Source organism: Oratosquilla oratoria, chromosome 36 (assembly GCF_046742065.1).
Source record: "Oratosquilla oratoria isolate Oo_2021 chromosome 36, ASM4674206v1, whole genome shotgun sequence".
NCBI lineage: Eukaryota > Metazoa > Arthropoda > Malacostraca > Stomatopoda > Squillidae > Oratosquilla > Oratosquilla oratoria.
This window is the reverse complement of record NC_134812.1, coordinates 28,764,218-28,784,217: the sequence shown is the minus strand read 5'-3', so window position 1 is coordinate 28,784,217 and position 20,000 is coordinate 28,764,218. Positions and strand designations below refer to the sequence as shown.

Below are 20,000 nucleotides of genomic sequence, written 5' to 3'. Positions count from 1 at the left end.
TACTAGTAGTGTAAAGATGTATGAGGAGCGTGTACAAAATGTGTACTTGGGCTCATTCACTTTACGACTTCAAGTGGGACGAGTCCAAGGGCAATGGTATTATAGGCTTGTCTGGCAGAGGTGATGGCAGAAAAGAAAAAAACAGCCAAAAATCAGTACCCTGGCGTGGATGGGATGTAGACTGCCATTCTCACTCATAAGATCAGCTCTTCTACGTCTGAGAGGTACCAGGTCAGCCCCTAAATCACCACACATACAGAACCTCGATTTTGAGCATATAGATGAGAACAGGGATGGGAAGGGAGTTGGAAGATAGGGTTGATGAAAGAGTATTAGGATGGATTGGACACATGGAAACAATGAGTGAAGAAAGAGTAGTAAGAGAGGTGTGGAAGGCAGAGGTGGAAGGAGTAAACATGAGGGGTCGACCTAGCATGAGATGGATGGCTGGGGTAAAAGGGGCATTGGGAAAGAGGGGAATGTCTGTTGAGGAAGGGCAGGAGAGGACAGAAGATAGGGCTTAATGGGGAATGGTTGTGTGTGGGTGATGCTTTGATGCATGAGAGGGAGTAGGTGGGGGATGGGGGTGAGGGAATATGTATGAGAAATAAATTGACGCAGCTCAAAAGGATTTCTCCACGTCTTCTTCATTGCTGCATGCAGGGACGGAGAGGGGGTCACAGAATTAATGAAGCGGCCTTGCTGTGGATGTGCTGTGCCTTGTGACACTGCTTCTGACCCAGGGTAGTGGACAAGTTGCAGGGATGACCCGACATCCAGGAGGTGCCAAGATGAGAGGGAGAGAAGAGGGTTGATGGGAGTGGATTATGTTGGGGATGGAATGGGTGGGAGTGGTTTTTATGCATTTGTTTTTTTGCTACCTCCCATGTAAGGGGGAAAAACCTTTGTTTTATATATATATATATATATATATATATATATATATATATATATATATATATATGTATGTATATATATATATATATATATATATATATATACATATATATATATATGTCTGTGTGTGTGTGTGTGTGTGTATATTCGTCTAAGCAGCAACAAAGAAAACTCCTCGTTAACCTCTGAAGGGTTTTCACATTTGGAACCGTTTCCAGGAAAGATAGTGCTGTTATGACGTAGAGTAGATAAACCCCTGGACAAGTAGGATGTGAAGCAAAGCGGATGGAATACCAGTTCTTTAAAACTGAGAGTAGCAAACGGGAAAGTGAGGAAGGGGGTGGAGGGAGGGAATAGTGGGACGGGTTGCAGCTATATAAGCACTGGCGGAACGAGAGCAGGCACACACGACCTTCCAGCTTCATCTGCGCAACACCGCGAGTAAGGAGGCAAGCATCATATACACCTCATTTTCCCGCAGAAGTTTTCCTTGTGAAAGGTTTCTACCCTGCTGATTAACGACATTCATAATGAAAGTCCTGTGCGTACTGCTCGTGTCCCTCGCCTTGGTGGCGGGTAAGAAACTCAAAGACAATAAAAGTGATGCTGCGAGTGGAAGTGGTGGAGCTGCAAATACTCGATTCTTTGGAGGACATCCTTCTCATGCACAAGGTCCTCCCTTCGGAGCCCCTGGTCTTGGAGGTGCTGGTCACTTCGGAGGTAGACCACATGTCGGAAGACCTCCTTTCGGTCACCAAGGCCATCCCGTAGTCGGCGGCGTGGGTCACGGGATCGGCAGTGGAGTTGTTCCTCCTGTCGTCCCCAGTAGCAACTGCCGTTACTGGTGCAAGACTCCTGAAGGAGCGGCCTACTGCTGTGAGAGCAACAACCAACCAGCCGACCCCATCGCAACACAGATCGTCAAACCCGGTCAGTGCCCACCAGTCAGGCCCGTGTGTCCGCGCATATTCGGACCTCCCATCACCTGCTCGAATGACGGAGCGTGCAGTGGTGTGGACAAGTGCTGCTTCGACAGGTGCCTTGGTGAGCACGTGTGCAAGGCGCCTCTAGGATATGGACGATGAAAGTCCCCAATCCTGCTCTCAAGAACTTTGTTCCTATCGCAATTCGGCACATCTGCAACATCGCACTGACTCCATGATATATATATGCCATGCCCATACAAATCATACATTTTTATACGTAGTACAACAATCTATTTATGGTAAATAAACTGTTAATTACATTCATTGTCTTCGTTGTAACCTTCAAATCTAACCTATGAAATTCCTGAAACCATGAAAGTTTATTTCATGACTGTGATGCTTCTTGTAGAGTTAGTATGAAAGAGTGTGTCCCAGGAGGAGGTGAGCTATTGCAGCAAAAGCCTCTACCATTGTCAGGGGCTCGTGACGGCCACTGTTAATCACCTAAGGTCATGATGAAGTCATTTTGATTACCAATGCATCAGAAAAGCAAGATGTTATCGTCAGAAACGATATCGTCCTTGAAAAAAAAATAGATAAATAAATAAGTAAAAGACACCACCGGAGGGCATTCTCTCCAATCACCTTTGCAAATGAGAAGGATTTGTCTTGATTCTCAACTGCTATTAATGACCATTTCATAGTCTGGTCAGCTGAGGGAAAAGGTGATTACGACAACGGATCTCAACAACTATTATTAGGCTTTAGTCGATAATGATGGGAACTATGATAGATTAATGGTCGCTAGGAAGTTATTATTGGGTATTAGATTCCATTGTGGATGTGTTTATTGTAAAATGAGGAGGAGGAGAGGCTTTGAGTATAGAATATACTAATAATGATAAGTTAAGAATACACTAATAATGAGAAGTTTAGTAGGTACTATATATGTTGATTTTAATGTGTTCTAATAACGACAACTTTAGAATGTACTAATAATGAAATGTTTAGAAGGTACTGTTAATGATAACTTAAATGTTAACTAATAATGAGAAGTTTAGAAGGTACTAATAAAGACAGGTTCAGAATGTGGTAATAATGACAAGTTTAGACTATATTAATAATTACAAATTTAGAATAAAGTAATAAGGACAAATTCAGAAAACAATAATGTGTACTAATAGCTACCATTTTAGAATATACTAAAAATGATAATTGTAGAAAGTACATTTAATGATAACTTAATTTGGAAAAACAATTAGAAGTTCAGAACATACTAATAATGACTAGTTTACAATATCCTAATAATGACAAGTTTAGAATATACTAAAAACGATATGTTTAGATTACATTAGTAATGTCAATTTTAGAATATACTAATGACGACAAGTTTAGAAGGTACTACTAATGATAACCTTAATGTATACTAAAAAGGAAATTTTAGAATAAAATAATAATGACAAGTTTATTATATACTAATAATGGCAAGTTTTGAGGGGTAATATTAATGATTAATTTAATGAGTACTACTAATGACATGTTTAGAATAAGCTAATAATGACAAATTTAGAATGCACTAATGATGACAAGTTTAGAATATAATGACTATAACAGGTTTAGGATATACTAATACTGACAAGTTTATATTAATTTTAGTATAAACAAGTTTAGAATAAACTAATATTGATACATTTAGAAGGTACTATTAATGATAACTTTAATGTATACTAATAATGAAAAGTTTGGAATATACTACCAATGACAAATTTAGAATATACTAATAATGACAAGTTGAGAATATATAAATAATGACAACTTTAGAAGGTACTATAAGTGATAACTTTAATGTGTAGGAACAATAACAGGTTTAGAATATACTAATAATGAAAGTTTTAGAATATATTTCAACGTGACTACTCAGGGGTTGGCGGAGGTGGGTGGAATTTTTCGTATGGGCGAGGTTGAAGTGGATATTGTTTAGCTGGGTTTAGCTTAGATTTAGGTTAGGTTACGTCAGGATTAGGTTAGTTAGGGTACGTTAGAGTAAGTTACGTCAGGTAAAGTTAGGTTACGTTAGGTTTGGTTTGGTTTTGCTTAGTTTTGGGTAGTTGAGGTCCGAGTTTTAAAATAATGACGATTTTTGGATACAGTCATTAACCGAAAAATAAATGAAGAGCCAGTGTGAACGTAAGGCGCTTCTCTTTCTCGTCCTACAACTAAAGCTCAAAACAAATTGATGATTGCTCAGATAAATATAATATAAAGACACCTTTGGACGCAATTTTTATGATGAATAAAGTCGTCAGAATTTATTTGGAACAAAATCTATATATAAGGGACAATGGCCGCTGGTGTTTCAAAATTGATAAAATGAGCACTCCGATTAGTAGAGAATGATGCCTGACAAATGTATATTTTTTTATTGATTCTACTATAAACACATCTACAATGAAGTCTAATACCCAATAATAACTTCCTAGCGACCATTAATCTATCATAGTTGCCATCATTATCGACTAAAGCCTAACGATAGTTGTTGAGATCCGTTGTCGTAATCACCTTTTCCCTCAGCTGACCAGACTATGAAATGGTCATTAATGGCCGTTGAGAATCAAGCCAAATCCTTCGCAGTTGCAAAGGTGATTGGAGAGAGTGCCCTCCGGTGGTGTCTTTTACTTATTCACTTATCTATTTATTTATTCATTTTCAAGGGCGATATCGTTTCTGACGATAACATCTTGCTTTTGTGATGCATTGGTAATCAAAATGACTTCATCATGACCTTAGGTGATTAACAGTGGCCGTCACGATCCCCTGACAATGGTAGAGGCTTTTGCTGCAATAGCTCACCACCTCCTGGGACACACTCTTTCATACTAACTCTACAAGAAGCATCAGTCATGAAATAAACTTTCATGGTTTCAGGGATTTCATAGGTTAGATTTGAAGGTTACAACAAAGACAATGAATGTAATTAACAGTTTATTTACAATAAATAGATTGTTTACTATGTATAAAAATGTATGATTTGTATGGGGATGGCATATACAGTATATATCATGGAGTCAGTGCGATGTTGCAGATGTGCCGAATTGCGAGAGGAACAAAGTTCTTGAGAGCAGGATTGGAGAGGAGATCTTAGACTTTCATCGTCCATATCCTAGAGGCGCCTTGCACACGTGCTCTCCAAGGCACCTGTCGAAGCAGCACTTGTCCACGCCACTGCACGCTCCGTCATTCGAGCAGGTGATGGGAGGTCCGAAGATGCGCGGACACACGGGCCTGACTGGTGGGCACTGGCCGGGTTTGACGATCTGTGTTGCGATGGGGTCAGCTGGTTGGTTGTTGGTCTCACAGCAGTAGGCCGCTCCTTCAGGAGTCTTGCACCAGTAACGGCAGTTGCTGCTGGGGGCGACAGGAGGAACAACTCCACCGCCGATTCCGTGACCGACGCCGCCGACTACGGGATGGCCTTGGTGACCGAAAGGAGGTCTTCCGACATGGGGTCCCCCTCCGAAGTGACCAGCACCTCCAAGACCAGGGGCTCCGAAGGGAGGACCTTGTGCATGAGAAGGATGTCCTCCAAAGAATCGAGTGTTTGCAGCTCCACCACTTCCACTCGCAGCATCACCTTTGTTGTCTTTGAGTTTCTTACCCGCCACCAAGGCGAGGGACATGAGCAGGACGCACAGGACTTTCATAATGAAGGTAGGTGATTAGCAGAGTAAAACACTTTCACAGGGAAAACTTCTGCGGGAAAATGAGGTATATATGATGCTCGGCTGCTTACTCGTGGTTGAAGCTGAAGCTGGAAGGTTGTGTGTGTCTGCTCTCGTGCCGCGTTGTCTTATATAGCGGCAACCCGTCCCACCATTCCATCCCTCCACCCCGTTCCTCACCTCCCCGTTTGCTACTCTCAGTTCCAAAGAACTGGTATTCCCTCCGCTTTGCTTCGCCTGCTACTTGTCGAGGGGATTGCCCGTTCTACGTCATAACAGATCTTTCCTGGAAACAGGGTTTAAAATGTAAAAAGTATTCAGAGTATGACGAGTTCTCTTTGTTGCTACATAGACGAATATACCCACACACGCACATATTATATGTATATATATATATATACATATATGTGCATGTGTATATATATATATATATATATATATATGTATATATACATATACATATATATATATACACATGTATATGTATGTATATATATATATATATATATAAATATATATACATATACATACACTGAATGGTTCCCAGTGAACAGATTCATATCTTTTCAACTCCAAAACACTTTTTATTCCATGCTATCGCAGTCGAGACGGAGAATAGCTCGAAGGAGGCATACGTTGGAAATTGAAACGTAGTCGAGCCGAGGACTCGAACTCAGCTCACCCGTGGCAAAGCGGCAGTGACTTAGCACAATATGCTATCAAGAGAGATATAAGTTGAGTACAATTTTCTTATATTTGTATGCTCGAGTGACATACACATACACGAATTATTGCGTTCAACCCACCTCCGCCATGATAGTATAGTCGCTAGTATGTGCACGTGGGAAAGTTTATACATACACCGAATGGTTCCCAGTGAACAGATTAATATCTTTTCAACTCCAAAGCACTTTTAACTCCATGTCATCGGAGTCGAGACTGAGAATAGCTCGAAGGAGGCATACGTTGGAAATTGAAACTTGGTAGAGCCGAGGACTCGAACTCAGCTCACCCCTGACAAAGCGGCAGTGGCTTAGCCCAATACACTATCAAGAGAGATATAAGTTGAGTGAAACTTTCTTATATTTGTATGCTCGAGTGACATACACATACACGAAATATTGCGTTCAACCTACCTCCGCCATGAGCTAAGTCACTGCAGCAGTAGTAGCAGCTACTGCAGATGGAAGTTGTTAAGAGAACTGCTCTACTTCCACCACCAATAAATGAAATTGTGAATAAAAAGTCTCCGAAAGGTCCAAGACCACTTAGTCCTGGAGGCAGAAGTGACTCTTTTGCATGAAGAGGTCCTAAAAACTCGAGCTTTTGTTGGGCCGCCAAATCCACATCCACCCACAGCATTACCACTCGTGAGCTTGGGGTCTCTCCCTACCACCAAGGTCACAGATACAAGGAGAGCACACAGGAAATTGAAGTTAAAACTTTCCAAGTGGCAAATTTGCATAGTACGGAGGTCGAAAATTCCTCAAATGTGGTCAGCTGCTCGGTTGCTTACCTCTTCCAATCTTTGAGTTTGTTGACCAAGCGCCACCGGTCTTGTCCCAAAGGGAGACCAAACTCGCATCTCCTTCCTCTCTTCCTTCCTCCCTTCCTCCTCTTCTTGCTCGCACATGCGCAACTGGTCTTCCCTGGCCTTTGCCCGTGCTGGAACTGGTTCTCTGATTGACGTCATGCTTTTTTCTGCAGTCTTTGGATTGCATGACAGAAAAATTACTGAAACTTTGTTTTTTCAAAGTTTGTGGCCATGCACACACATACACACACACATGCACAAACTCAGGCAAAATTAAGCATAGTGAATATCTAAATATTCGTTGGTAGGAATACTCTGGTGGGGTTCCAACAGCTACCGATGACTACCACTCGTCCTGACTGTTCGACCACTTAGAACAAAGGCAATGGCATCAGTTCAGTGCCTCTTGCTATAAGTCCACCACACCCATAGTTGCGGAAAACTGGATGAAAAGGCACACGATTTTCCATTCTTTACATGTTGTAATATACGTAATTCAATCATAATAAACCACTGGGAAATTATCTTGGAAACATTAGAAAACTTATCCAAAAAAGAGAAAAATACTATATCTTTGATAGTTTTTAATAGGGCTTTGGGGGAAGGTAGGGAGGGATCCGTGCACGTACATGCAACAAAGAAATTATTTAAAAACAGACATCGACATACATACATACATACATACATACATACATACATACATACATACATACATAAATACATACATACATACATACATACATACATACATACATACATACATACATACATATATATATATATATATATATCTATATATATATATATATATATATATATATATATATATATATTATGTAAGCGGAATATGAAACACAGGAGTCTTAGTCTTGAGTTTATTACTGACTAGTTTCGCAGGTATGCTTTTTCAAAGTGGTCGAACAGTCATTCCTTTGAAAAAGCATACCTGCGAAACTAGTCAGGAATAAACTCAAGACTAAGACTCCTGTGTTTCCTATTCCGCTTACATCAACCTGTCAGAATGTCTCAATATATATATATATATATATATATATATATTATATATATAGATATATATATATATATATATACTGTATATGTATGTATATATACAAACATATACCCAGTAAACCGATGATGATGATTATTATTGTTATCATTATTATTATTACTATTGTTATCATTATTACTATTATTATTATTATTATTATTATTACTATTATTATTATTATTATTATTATTATTATTATTATTATTATTATTATTATTATTATTATTATTATTATTATTATTATTATTATTATTATTATTATTATTATTATTATTATTATTATTATTATTATTATTATTATTATTATTATTATTATTATTATTATTATTATCATTATTATTATTATTATCATTATTATCATTATTATTATTATTATTATTATTATTATTATCATTAATATTATTATTATTATTATTATTATTATTATTATTATTATTATTATTATTATTATTATTATTATTATTATTATTATTATTATTATTATTATTATTATCATTATCATTATTATTGTTATAATTACTATTATTATTATTATTATTATTATTATTATTATTATTATTATTATTATTATTATTATTATTATTATTATTATTATTATTATTATTATTATTATTATTATTAATTATTATTATATTATTATTATTATTATTATTATTATTATTATTATTATTATTATTATTATTATTATTATTATTATTATTATTATTATTATTATTATTATTATTATTAGTAGTAGTAGTAGTAGTAGTAGTAGTAGTAGTAGTAGTAGTAGTAGTAGTAATACCAGTACTGGTAGTATTAGTATTTGTTTTAGTATCAGTATTAGTATCAGTATTAGTGTATTAGTATTATTGTAAGTATTAGTATTAGTATTACTATTAATATTAGTACTAATATTAGTATTGGTATTAGAATTAGTGTTAGTATTAGTATTAGTATTAGTATTAGTATTAGTATTAGTATTAGTATTAGTATTAGTATTAGCATTAGTATTAGTATTAGTATTAGCATTAGCATCGGTGGTGGAGTTGTTCCTCCTGTCGCCCCCAGCAGCAACTGCCGTTACTGGTGCAAGACTCCTGAAGGAGCGGCCTACTGCTGTGAGACCAACAACCAACCAGCTGACCCCATCGCAACACAGATCGTCAAACCCGGCCAGTGCCCACCAGTCAGGCCCGTGTGTCCGCGCATCTTCGGACCTCCCATCACCTGCTCGAATGACGGAGCGTGCAGTGGCGTGGACAAGTGCTGCTTCGACAGGTGCCTTGGAGAGCACGTGTGCAAGGCGCCTCTAGGATATGGACGATGAAAGTCTAAGATCTCCTCTCCAATCCTGCTCTCAAGAACTTTGTTCCTCTCGCAATTCGGCACATCTGCACTTAAGGGGAGACTACAGTAGTGGCATGTTCCCTCGCCATAAACCACCTAACTTTAACCCTTAACCCTAACCAAAATCATTTTTTAATTAAATATAGCTTTAAACACTTCCCCTCCCAAGTGTGCGCCCTCCTCCCGAGGGTTGGTAAACCTTAGTTTGAAAATACATGCATACACAAACACAAATATCATGTGTACATATTCTTTCGTGTGCGTGTGTATGCGCATGTGTGTGGATTGACAAAAATATCTGCTGAAAGGTGAACAAATGTATCTAGTTTATCTATCTTCAGAACATATATAGTTATAGGGATTTATCTGCAGGAACGTAGGAGTTTGTGAATTAACTATTTCCGCCCGCACAAAAATTATACAATCATTTTCCATAAAAATGATTTCTTCTTACAAAAGCTATCATGGTTTGTGGCAACATTAATTTCACAAATGTAGGTAATATTTATGGACACACACAATGGTTTGTTTAATCATATTAATTCTTAAGTCACAACAATCACAACAAATACTACGCGACTTCAGGGGATACTACATAAACCTCCTACATAACCTCCTAACTATTACCCTTAACCCTAACCATTTTTTTTTTTCGAAATGAAATATAGTTATCGAAGTACCTAGAGTGATTGGGTATCAGAATATATATGGTTATGGGGTTCTATCTCTAAAACTCTAGGAGGAGTTCATGTACAAATAAACAATTAAACAATCCGACAGACAGACAGAGGCTACTACTTTATTGTAATAGATATATACATATATACAAATATATATTATATATATGTATATATATATACATATACACACATATATATATATATATGTATATATATGTATATACATGCGAAACTAGCCAGGAATAAACTCAAGACTAAGACTCCTGTGTTTCCTATTCCGCTTACATCAACCTGTCAGAATGTCTCAACAAATATATATATATATATATGTATGTATGTATGTATGTATGTATGTATGTATGTATGTATGTATGTATGTATGTATATATGTATGTATGTATGTATGTATGTATGTATTAGGGTGTAGTATCGTAACCATTTTTATAGCACATTTCAGGTTTTGTAGAGTAGACCACCAAAAATTTAGAAATAAAGATGAAAAAATCTGAAAGAATAGTGACACTTTTTGGGAGCAAAAGTCTACTTAAAACTGACTTCTTAGGATTAGGCTGGTTATATTTAGTTATCATAATTTTTGGTTCTGGAGCTAGAATTGGGCAATTTTCTCACAGGAAGAAAATTTGCATTTTAACTCGTTATGTATCTATAGTTTAGGCATCTTTAGATTGGGGAATTCCTTCTATGTAAGCTACTCGGAGGGCACTATAGATTAATCGATGTATGATGAATTTACGAGATATTTACAGAATACTTACTATGACCCTCTTATGCCCATACTTTTTTTAGGAATGTCCTCTTTGGGGCTACAGGTAGTAGGATTCCCAGTCCTATCCCCGTCCCATGTTTTGTCACCTCGTACGACTCAAATGGGAGGAATTGGTGGCAGTATTCTTTTTCCCCACCACAGGGTAGGCGAAAAAGAAAATGAATATTCAAAGAAATGGTACAGGACAGTAACAAGGGGTTGGGGAACTATGGTATTATCAATTCAGTAGATAACTCCCATGTAATTGACCATCACAAAGTCTCAAGGACCCGATAGGAAGGAATTTTACTGAATCTAATGCAGCCAGGTACATCCTTGTTTAAGTACATCTAAAGATAATGTTTGAATCTGAACTTTAAAGAGAGAATTATCGGACAGGGTCAGAAAATCCGAAGATATGAATAGCGAATTGAAGAAAGAAGGTATAAGGAGTTGATGCACGATTTCTTCTTGTGTTCAAATACTCTACAAGAGGGCTTCGCACCTAAGGGTACATGTTGAATAACATAGAATTTATGGAAATAATGACAAATATTTAAGGAACATTATCCAAGTAATACATAAAATTCTTCAAACTTTTAAAATGATACAATGACCATGTCCAAAAGTAAAATGAAATTTCCGTATCAATTATTCTGTTCAATGGTGACCGCATAATAGTCACTGGAACTAAAAGATTTGAAAAGTACCTTTGTGAAGAGTCCACGATCAAGCGCACGATCGACCACGCACACATAGAAATACATACATACACACACGTACATACACGCACACACAACCACACTCACACACACAAACAAACACAGGTCAGTCAAAACGTAAACGAGCAGATTAAGGATAACATCTCAGTTTTCCTTAATCTACTTGTGACAAACTCTTTCAAAATGTCCACCAAATTAACTCCACCAAATCAATGAAAAGTATACAATTGCCAACGAACGTGATACAAATAGTATCCAATTTCATTTAGTCGAGACAATTTCCCATTCTACACAGGGTAAGAGACAATCTCGACCAACTCTTTGGTAACAGTCACAGAAAAAAAAAATAAGATAACTCATTAGATGATTTTCTTTCATTGTTTGAAACTTCCAGCCTTCAGAGCTCATTACTGTGTCAGTGTTGACAAAAGCTGAGGTCAAGAGGTACTGTGCCGTGCTTCAAGATGCCATTAACTATTGAGCATGGGTCTCTAATGACAAGACAGGAAATTGATTTTTGTACCTACATAGAATCCGTGTTTCAAATAAGAGGTTACAAATATACATGATACGTGTTTAATTTTTATTCAAAATAAATATGTATCTTTGGATAATGCATAAACACACGTTGTATCGTCTCCATAAATATGAAATAAATAGGTTGGATTGAGTGATTATGAATAGCAAAAGCCTCAGCTGAGGCCCCAAGCTTCTTATGATGAGCTACTTTAAAAGATTATCATCGTCCATATCCAAGAGGCGCCTTGCACACGTGCTCACCAAGACACCTGTCGAAGCAGCACTTGTCCACGCCACTGCACGCTCCGTCATTCGAGCAGGTGATGGGAGGTCCAAAGATACGTGGGCACACGGGTCTGACGGGTGGGCACTGACCAGGCTTGACGATCTGCGTGGCGATGGGGTCGGCTGGTTGGTTGCTGCTCTCACAGCAGTAGGCCGCTCCTTCAGGAGTCTTGCACCAGTAACGGCAGTTGCTACTGGAGGCGACAGGAGGAACAATTCCACCGCCAATCCCGTGACCCACGCCTTGGTGACCGAAAGGAGGTCTTCCGTCATGGGGTCTCCCTCCGAAGTGACCAGCACCTCCTATTCCAGGTGACCCAAAGGGAAGGCCTTGTGCGTGAAGGGGACGTCCTCCGAAGAATCGAGTATTTGTAGCGCCGCCACTTTCGCTCTCAGCACCACCTTTAAGGTGTTTACCCGCCACCAAGACGAGGTAGGAGATGAGCAAGGCACATAGGACTTTCATTCTGCAGGTCGGAGAATATCACGTGATCAATCGAAAATTCTTCCTAGAGATAGTTTTCTACTGAAAAGAGTGGATGCGCTGACAAGATGAGGGACACTGTACGTCCTCTTGTTGCAATCTAAGGCCAAGTGTGTCCGTCCTTTTTTTTTTTTTTTTTTTTTTTTTTTTTTTTTGTCCCAGCGGCCCTTGCCGATTTTGGGACTGGCTTTTAATTTACCATGTAATGTGTGTTTGCCATGTAATATGTGTAATGTGTGTTTATCATGTGTTGTCTTTTATTTTTATTTATATTTTTTATCATTCTTGTCTTTTTTTTTTATATTGTCATTATTATTTTATGCGCACATATATATGTATATACCTGCACATCTATATATACATACATACACACACACATATATACATACTATGTATGTACATGCACTGTATATATGTAAGTGGACGATTGGCGGGTAGGGTGGAGGGGTTTAGGGTTTGGGGATTTATCAATTTTACAGTAGAGATACTACTGGGGAAGAGCAGATGAGGTGGGCCGTGAAGACCAGCTGTCTTCGTCCGGCGTCTGTGAGGCTGTTTTCCAGCAGGCGTTCAAGGGCTGTGGCAGGGTCACCAAGGAGGTTTCGGATGAGGCCAAAATGTTGTTCTAGGTCGGGGCAGAGGAAGACGCAGTGGCTAAAGGACACCAGTTCCGTGCCACACGAGCAGATGGTCTGTGTGAACTGGGTCCGCCAGTGATTTGTCCGAAGCCGCGATACCATGGCCGCGATGTGGGGGGGCAGCGAGGAGAGACTGGAGTCGTTGGCCTCAAGGCAGGTCTTTGTTGGCCATCCCCGGGAGACAGCAGTGGCGGCATATTCTGCCTTCCACATGTCCCAGACGGCTCGATCTATCATCCGATACATATCACTTGCCGTGAGCTGTATGGGTATAGCTTCTTCCTCGGGAGCTAGCGCTCCCTGGCGGGCAGCTCTGTCAGCCCTTTCGTTGCCCTGGAGTCCCACATGAGAGGGGACCCATTGGTACTGGAGGCATACGCCCATTTGGGCCGCCTCTGCCGAGAGGCGTGTCCGTCCACGTCTGCGGTGGCTTATATGGTGCGCAACGCTATTCACCTCTCCCCCCTCCCTTCCTCCCTCGTCCTCTTCGTGCACTAGCTGGCATGGAATGGAGCGGGATTCCCCCGGTTTTGCTCAGAGTTCAAAAGGAATTTTAGACTAACGTCATCGTCTTCGGTTGTTCCCCAGCTATGGTTTGCGAAATTCAATCGGGAGCACAGGTTCATTTCCAATGTTCCTGTTGAAAGTTCGCAAAGGTACATGCGCCCTTGCACCCACATCTACACACGCACTTGCATTCGCAGTTGTACCTGTATACGTGCAAGTACACTCACATGAGCATGTGTACGGCCATTTTGGTACACTGCAGGTGATACAGTCTTCCTACTTCATCACTCAGACTTAATCTGACTTCGAAAAGGGGTCTGTACGTTGAGAAGAGTATCTTGAGTTTTGGGCCTGTTTAAACACACATAGCTGTGAACGCAATTTGAAGCCAGTGTATTCAAATCGATCATACTGCCTTGGCATTAGCGCTGAATTGCAGCACTGTTCCGTTCTATCTCTAATGCCTGCCATGGCAGGGAAAGGTTGAAAAGTCACGAAAGTGTGACTTGGTCTGTTGCCTACCACTTACCGGGAGTTGAATCAAAGCCTCTCACTCTTTTAGATATATTGTTTACCATGTCACAAGTAAAGAAGTTACTATATTGATAAAAGTCACAATTTGGGAATGTGTGCGTAGTGTGATATGATTGTCTATCCTGGCGTGCATAAGTTTAATTATAATTATCTTAGATTGAACGGCACATTGGAAGTCCCTTCGTGATCGTATTGTAAAATACATCAGTTATAATGATAAATACCGTTGACTTCTGTTAAATCTGACTCTTCGAGCACTTGGATCAAATTTGCTACCATAAACTTCTCATTTTCACAGCATTTTTTCTTTCCTTTTTATGATTGTTGACAGATCTACCCTCGTAATGATATACAATTTCAATCTCGTTCCTCTCCTCCTTCAACTCCACTTCTATCCCACCCCTTATGACTCGTCCTCTTCAGCTTCCCTTGGTGCCATGTGGACGTGATAATTGGCACTACAATTTCATTGTCCAATTGATCACCTCCAACCACCGCAGGGGTCACTTATTTCGTGGTAGGTGGTCCTCTTCCCAGCGGCGGCTGCCTCCTGGCCCAACCGACGGTGATTCTCAGTCCAACACCAGGAGTCTCCCGTTTGGGATCAAGATGAAAAAAATATATATAATAATAACCATTCCCATACGACTCCTAATGGTAATTTGATTGTAAAAATGCAAATCCACTATTATATACATAACAATAATTATAATTCACCAAGAAAGAACGAATTAGACATCCCGGTCTGGGAAAACATAATGACAAATGAGGACGAAAAAAGTTCTTTCGGCAATAGCGTAGGTGTGGGGAACCCAGGCACGGACAAGAAAGCAATTCCAGAGGAGACACCTTGAAGTCGCAAAAGAAACTCCTCCACACTCTTCCACTCAAGGGGCGGGGAAGATGGTGGCATTGTTCATATGGGGGAGATGGTAGTGCATATTGTTTAGTTGGTTTAAAGGTTAGACCTATGTTTAGGTTTAAGCTCAGGTTAGGGGATGTTAGGGGAGGGGAGGTTACGTTGAATTAGGCTAGGTTAGATTAGGATAGGTTAAATCATATTAGGTTAGGATTGTTTTTTTTTTTTTTTTTTTCGCCGGCTTCCAGCATTTCCTGTAGTTCTTGCCGGCCGGTTGGGCTCTGATTCCGCCCTCGTTCCCGCCGACCGGGCTATTTTCATTTCGATTATTCTGGCTGCCCGGATTCCATCAATTTCTGTGGTTGCTGCCGGCCGGCCCATTTCCAATTCGATTATTTTGGCCGGCCAGCTTCCATTATTTTCTGTGATTTTTTTTTTTCCGGCCGGACGTCCATCACTCCAACACTCGTACCCACCATCCGCCCCATTTTCATTCCGATTATTTTTGTCATCCGGCTTCCACTAATTGTTGTGGTTTTTGCTGGCTGGCCACCTTTATTTCAACCCTCGTTCCCACCGGCAGGCTCATTTTCAACTTTGTTCATCGGGTCAACCGGCTTCCATTTTCATGCTATGGTCAATTTCTCTTAGGCATCCTGGCCGGCTTCCCTGACCGGTCGGCCGGCCTTTATCCCCGTCCTCGTTCCCGACAGCCGACCCATTTCTATTTCCATTATTTTCGCCGGTCGACTTCCATTATTTTCGGTGGTTCTTATCGGCAGGTGTACTTTATTCCCGACTTTGTTCTCACCGGATTATAATTTCTGACTGCCGAATTTCATTATTTTAGGTTCTTCTTGCAAGTCATCGTTCTTTTATTACCTTTTTCGTTCTCACCGTCCCGCCTATTTTATTTTCTGTTATTTTTGCCGGCCGGATTCCATTATTTTTTCTATTATTGCAAGCCAGATGGTCTTTATTCCCTCTCTTGTTCCCACCGACAATCCCTATTTCATTTCGATTACTATAGCCGGCACAGTTCGAATATTTTTGGTTGTTACCTTCCAACCGTCTTTTATTCCCGACAACTTATTTTCATTTCGATTGCTTTGGTTGTCCAGTTCTCCTTAGTTTTTGTGCTTTTTGCCGGCCAGCCGACATTTATTCATACCCTCGTTTGCCCTGGCCGGCCCATTTTGTTTTTTATTAAGTCTGCAGTCTGTCAAGAGTCCCCAGGAGTCTGTCCTTGTAGTCGTCGTCTCTGCGTCTTCGTGGCCCCAGGCCTACAAGACCAGGAGCCCTTCATGGTTTCTCTGACACACCAAAGACGATACCCAAGATGACACAACCACCATGTGTATGTATAAGGTGTGTGTAGGTGTGTGTATTACCTAGTTGTATTTACCTAGTTGTATTTTACGGGAAGGGGAGCTATGCTCGTGGGGTCCCGTCTTCATATCTCATTTTATCTAAACTATTTTTAAATTCATGTATTGTTTTTGCACACACCACTTTCTCATCTAACTTGTTCCAACTGTCTATTACTCTGTGAGGAAAGCTGTTCTTTTTCAAATCTCTTCTATAGCTGTCTTTTTTTATTTTCTTTCCGTGTCCTCTTGTATTTCTGTCATCCCATTTTATCAGATTCTCTCTATCAGTAATTTCCATGCCTTTCATGATTCTGTAAATAGCTATCAAATCTCCTCTCTCTCTTCTTTGCTCTAGTGTCTGTAGTTCAAGTTTTTCTAGTCTCTCTTCATATGATAGTTTTGAGAGTGTTGGTGCCAGTTTTGTAATTGCTCTTTGTATTCTTTCAAGTTTTTTTTATACATTTTTTTTGTACTTGGTGACCATATCGTTGCTGCATATTCCAATCTTGGTCTTATCAGGGTGATTAGGATTTTCTTCACCATTTCTTCATCCAGGTATGTAAATGCAACTTTGATTGTTCTTATTAAATTATAAGTTTCTCCAAAAATTTTATTTATATGTTTCTCAGGTGACATATTATTCATAACAATGACTCCCAGGTCCTTCTCATTTTCTACTTTTTTTATTCCTTCTTCTCCCAAATTATATGATCCTGTTATTCTGTTTTTGCTTTTTCCAAATTCCATTATACTACACTTTTTTGTATTGAACTCCATCTCCCACTTCCTACTCCATTCCTGTACTTTATATAGATCTCTCTGTAGTGATTCACAATCTTCTTCTGTTTTCACTCTTTTTAGTAGTTTTGCATCATCTGCAAAGAAGCTCATATAGCTTTCAATTCCTTCATGCATATCATTAACATATATATAGCAAACATTATTGGGGCCAGTACTGTTCCCTGCGGAACACCGTTTATTACTTTATCCCATTTTGAGTGCTGGTCTCTTATCACTACTCTCATTTTTCTTTCTTGCAAAAAGTCTTCCATCCAATTTAGCAGTTTTCCCTGTATTCCTCCTTCAGTTTCTAATTTCTTAAGCAACTTCTTATGTGGTACTTTGTCAAACGCTTTCTTTAGGTCTAGAAATGCACAGTCCGCCCATCCATCTCTTTCTTGTATTATATCTATTAGCCTTGAATAGAAACATATTAAATTGGTGACGCATGATCGTCCTTGTCTGAATCCAAATTGCCTTGGATTTAACACTTTGTTTTTTGTTTTTTTCTAAATATTTTACCCATCTACTTTTGATCATTCTTTCACAAATTTTTGCTATTGTACTTGTTAGAGAGACTGGTCTATAGTTGGTAGGTTCTTCTTTATTTCCTCCTTTATATATAGGTACTATATTTGCTTTTTTCCAATCTTCTGGAACTTTTCCTTCTTTCAAGGAACTGTTTATTATGCTATGTATTTTGTCTGCCAGTTCATTCCTGCATTCTTTCAGAATCCAGTTTGCTATTTCATCTGGTCCATGCGATTTTCTGACATCAAGATTACTCAAGTGTGTCAATATTTCATTCTTTGTTACTTCTATTTCTTCCATAGGGGGGACTTTCTCTTTCCATTCAATCTCTTCAGGTTGTATGTTCTCCCTTGTAAACACTGATTTAAAATGTTTGTTCATAATTTCCGCCATTTCCATTTCCTCAGTGTATTCAACTCCCCCTTGTCTTAATTTCTCCAAGTCTTGTTTGTTTTTCAGTTTATTGTTTACAAATCTGTAGAATAGTTTTGGTTGATCTTTACACTTTTCGATGACATCTTTTTCATATTTTCTCTTTTCCTCTCTGCACGTTTGTACATATTCATTTCTATAACTGGTATATATTTTCCATTTTTCAGGTTTTCTGTCTTTTTTCCATCTGGTCCAGGCTTTGTCTCTTTTGTCTTTTAACTCCCTACAACTTTTGTTGTACCAGCATTTTACATATTCTTTTTCTTGTTTTTGTCTTGGGACATACTTTGGGACTCCTTTTTTGTAAATTTTTGTCAAAATATTCCATTTCTCTTCCACTGTTGTTTCTTCTTTGTATATTTCTTCCCAGTTTTCTTGTTGAAAGAATTCTCTTATTTTATCAAAGTTTGTTTTTTCATACATCATTCTTCCTTTTCTATATTGTTCATTTCTTTTCATATATTTTTCTTCATTAAGTTCCAGTTCAATCAATATGTGGTCACTTTTACTTATTGGTGTTTTATATTCAATTTTGTCCACTATTCTAGGTTCAGATGTAATTATTAACTCTAGTCTCGATGGTTCTTCTTCATTTCTATACCTAGTGTTCTCCTGTATCCATTGTGTCATTGTATGGTCAGTAATCATCTCAAGTAGAGCGTTTCCCCATGAGCTGTCTCCACCCTTTACTGTCATTTCTTCCCTGCATATTTCTTTGCAATTAAAATCGCCCATCATAACTATTCTTCCTCCATCTTCCATTATTTTATTTAATGTTATCTTTGTGTCCTCTAACATACTTTTATGTTCACTCTCCTCCCATGAGCCTGTTTTTGGAGGCACATAATTTATCACAAACTTTCTGCTCTTCTTATCTCTGTCTTTTACTTCTATTATAACCATCTCTACTCTATTCTTTCCATATGTGACACTCCTCACGTCTATATCATTCTTAGTTAGGAACATAACTCCACCCCCTTTTTTTTCTCTCTGTTTCTAATCCAATAATTATATGCATCATGTCCTACACTGTTGGGTGGTAGTGGGCCTTTTAATTTTGTTTCTACAATTCCCATTATGTCCGATTCTTTTTCTTTCAAATAATCATTCAGCTCATTCAATCCTGTTATTAATCCATCTATATTTGTGTAAGACACTCTTAGTTTTCTGTCACTTCCATTGTGTTCTCTGTTTCCCTTTTGTTTTTCTCTTGTATGTCGAACTGCCTTAGTTTCATATTCACTACTCTCCAATAGAATCTCTCTTTCTCTGACTCCGTTCTGCTCTCCTTTTTTTTTTTTCTTAGCTTCAAGTCTTTAAATGAAGCGGCCTCGCTGTGGATGTACTGTGTCTTGCAACACTGCTTCTGACCCAGGGCGGTGGGCAGGGTGCAGGGATGACCCGTCATCCAGGAGGTGCTCAGATGAGAGGAAGGGT

At 38.9% G+C, this 20,000-nt stretch overlaps 6 protein-coding genes across 6 annotated transcripts in view; 3 read left to right on the top strand and 3 right to left on the bottom strand.

Annotated features, from left to right (window-relative positions):
* The window catches only part of LOC143018917 (uncharacterized), a 36,279-nt gene that overhangs the window by 12,206 nt on the left and 4,073 nt on the right, over window positions 1-20,000 (top strand). The window lies entirely within an intron of this gene.
* On the top strand, window positions 1,324-2,137 carry LOC143019166 (uncharacterized). The gene has a single exon (XM_076174859.1). The coding sequence runs from the start codon at window positions 1,428-1,430 to the stop codon at window positions 1,980-1,982; it is 555 nt and encodes a 184-aa protein (XP_076030974.1). The 5' UTR covers window positions 1,324-1,427; the 3' UTR covers window positions 1,983-2,137.
* LOC143019164 (uncharacterized) lies at window positions 4,793-5,668 on the bottom strand. Its single transcript, XM_076174858.1, has one exon. The coding sequence runs from the start codon at window positions 5,522-5,524 to the stop codon at window positions 4,970-4,972; it is 555 nt and encodes a 184-aa protein (XP_076030973.1). The 5' UTR covers window positions 5,525-5,668; the 3' UTR covers window positions 4,793-4,969.
* Window positions 7,033-9,482, top strand: LOC143018999 (uncharacterized). The gene is made up of 2 exons (XM_076174704.1): window positions 7,033-7,037; window positions 9,112-9,482. Exons 1-2 carry the CDS (start codon window positions 7,033-7,035, stop codon window positions 9,434-9,436), a joined length of 330 nt encoding a protein of 109 aa, XP_076030819.1. The 3' UTR covers window positions 9,437-9,482.
* LOC143018998 (uncharacterized) lies at window positions 12,336-12,894 on the bottom strand. The gene has a single exon (XM_076174703.1). It carries the CDS (start codon window positions 12,892-12,894, stop codon window positions 12,364-12,366), a length of 531 nt encoding a protein of 176 aa, XP_076030818.1. The 3' UTR covers window positions 12,336-12,363.
* The window catches only part of LOC143018997 (uncharacterized), a 5,908-nt gene continuing 2,564 nt past the window's right edge, over window positions 16,657-20,000 (bottom strand). The window contains exon 3 of the mRNA XM_076174702.1: window positions 16,657-16,733. Coding sequence (XP_076030817.1) covers window positions 16,657-16,733 — 77 coding nt within the window. The remainder of the gene's footprint in view (window positions 16,734-20,000) is intronic.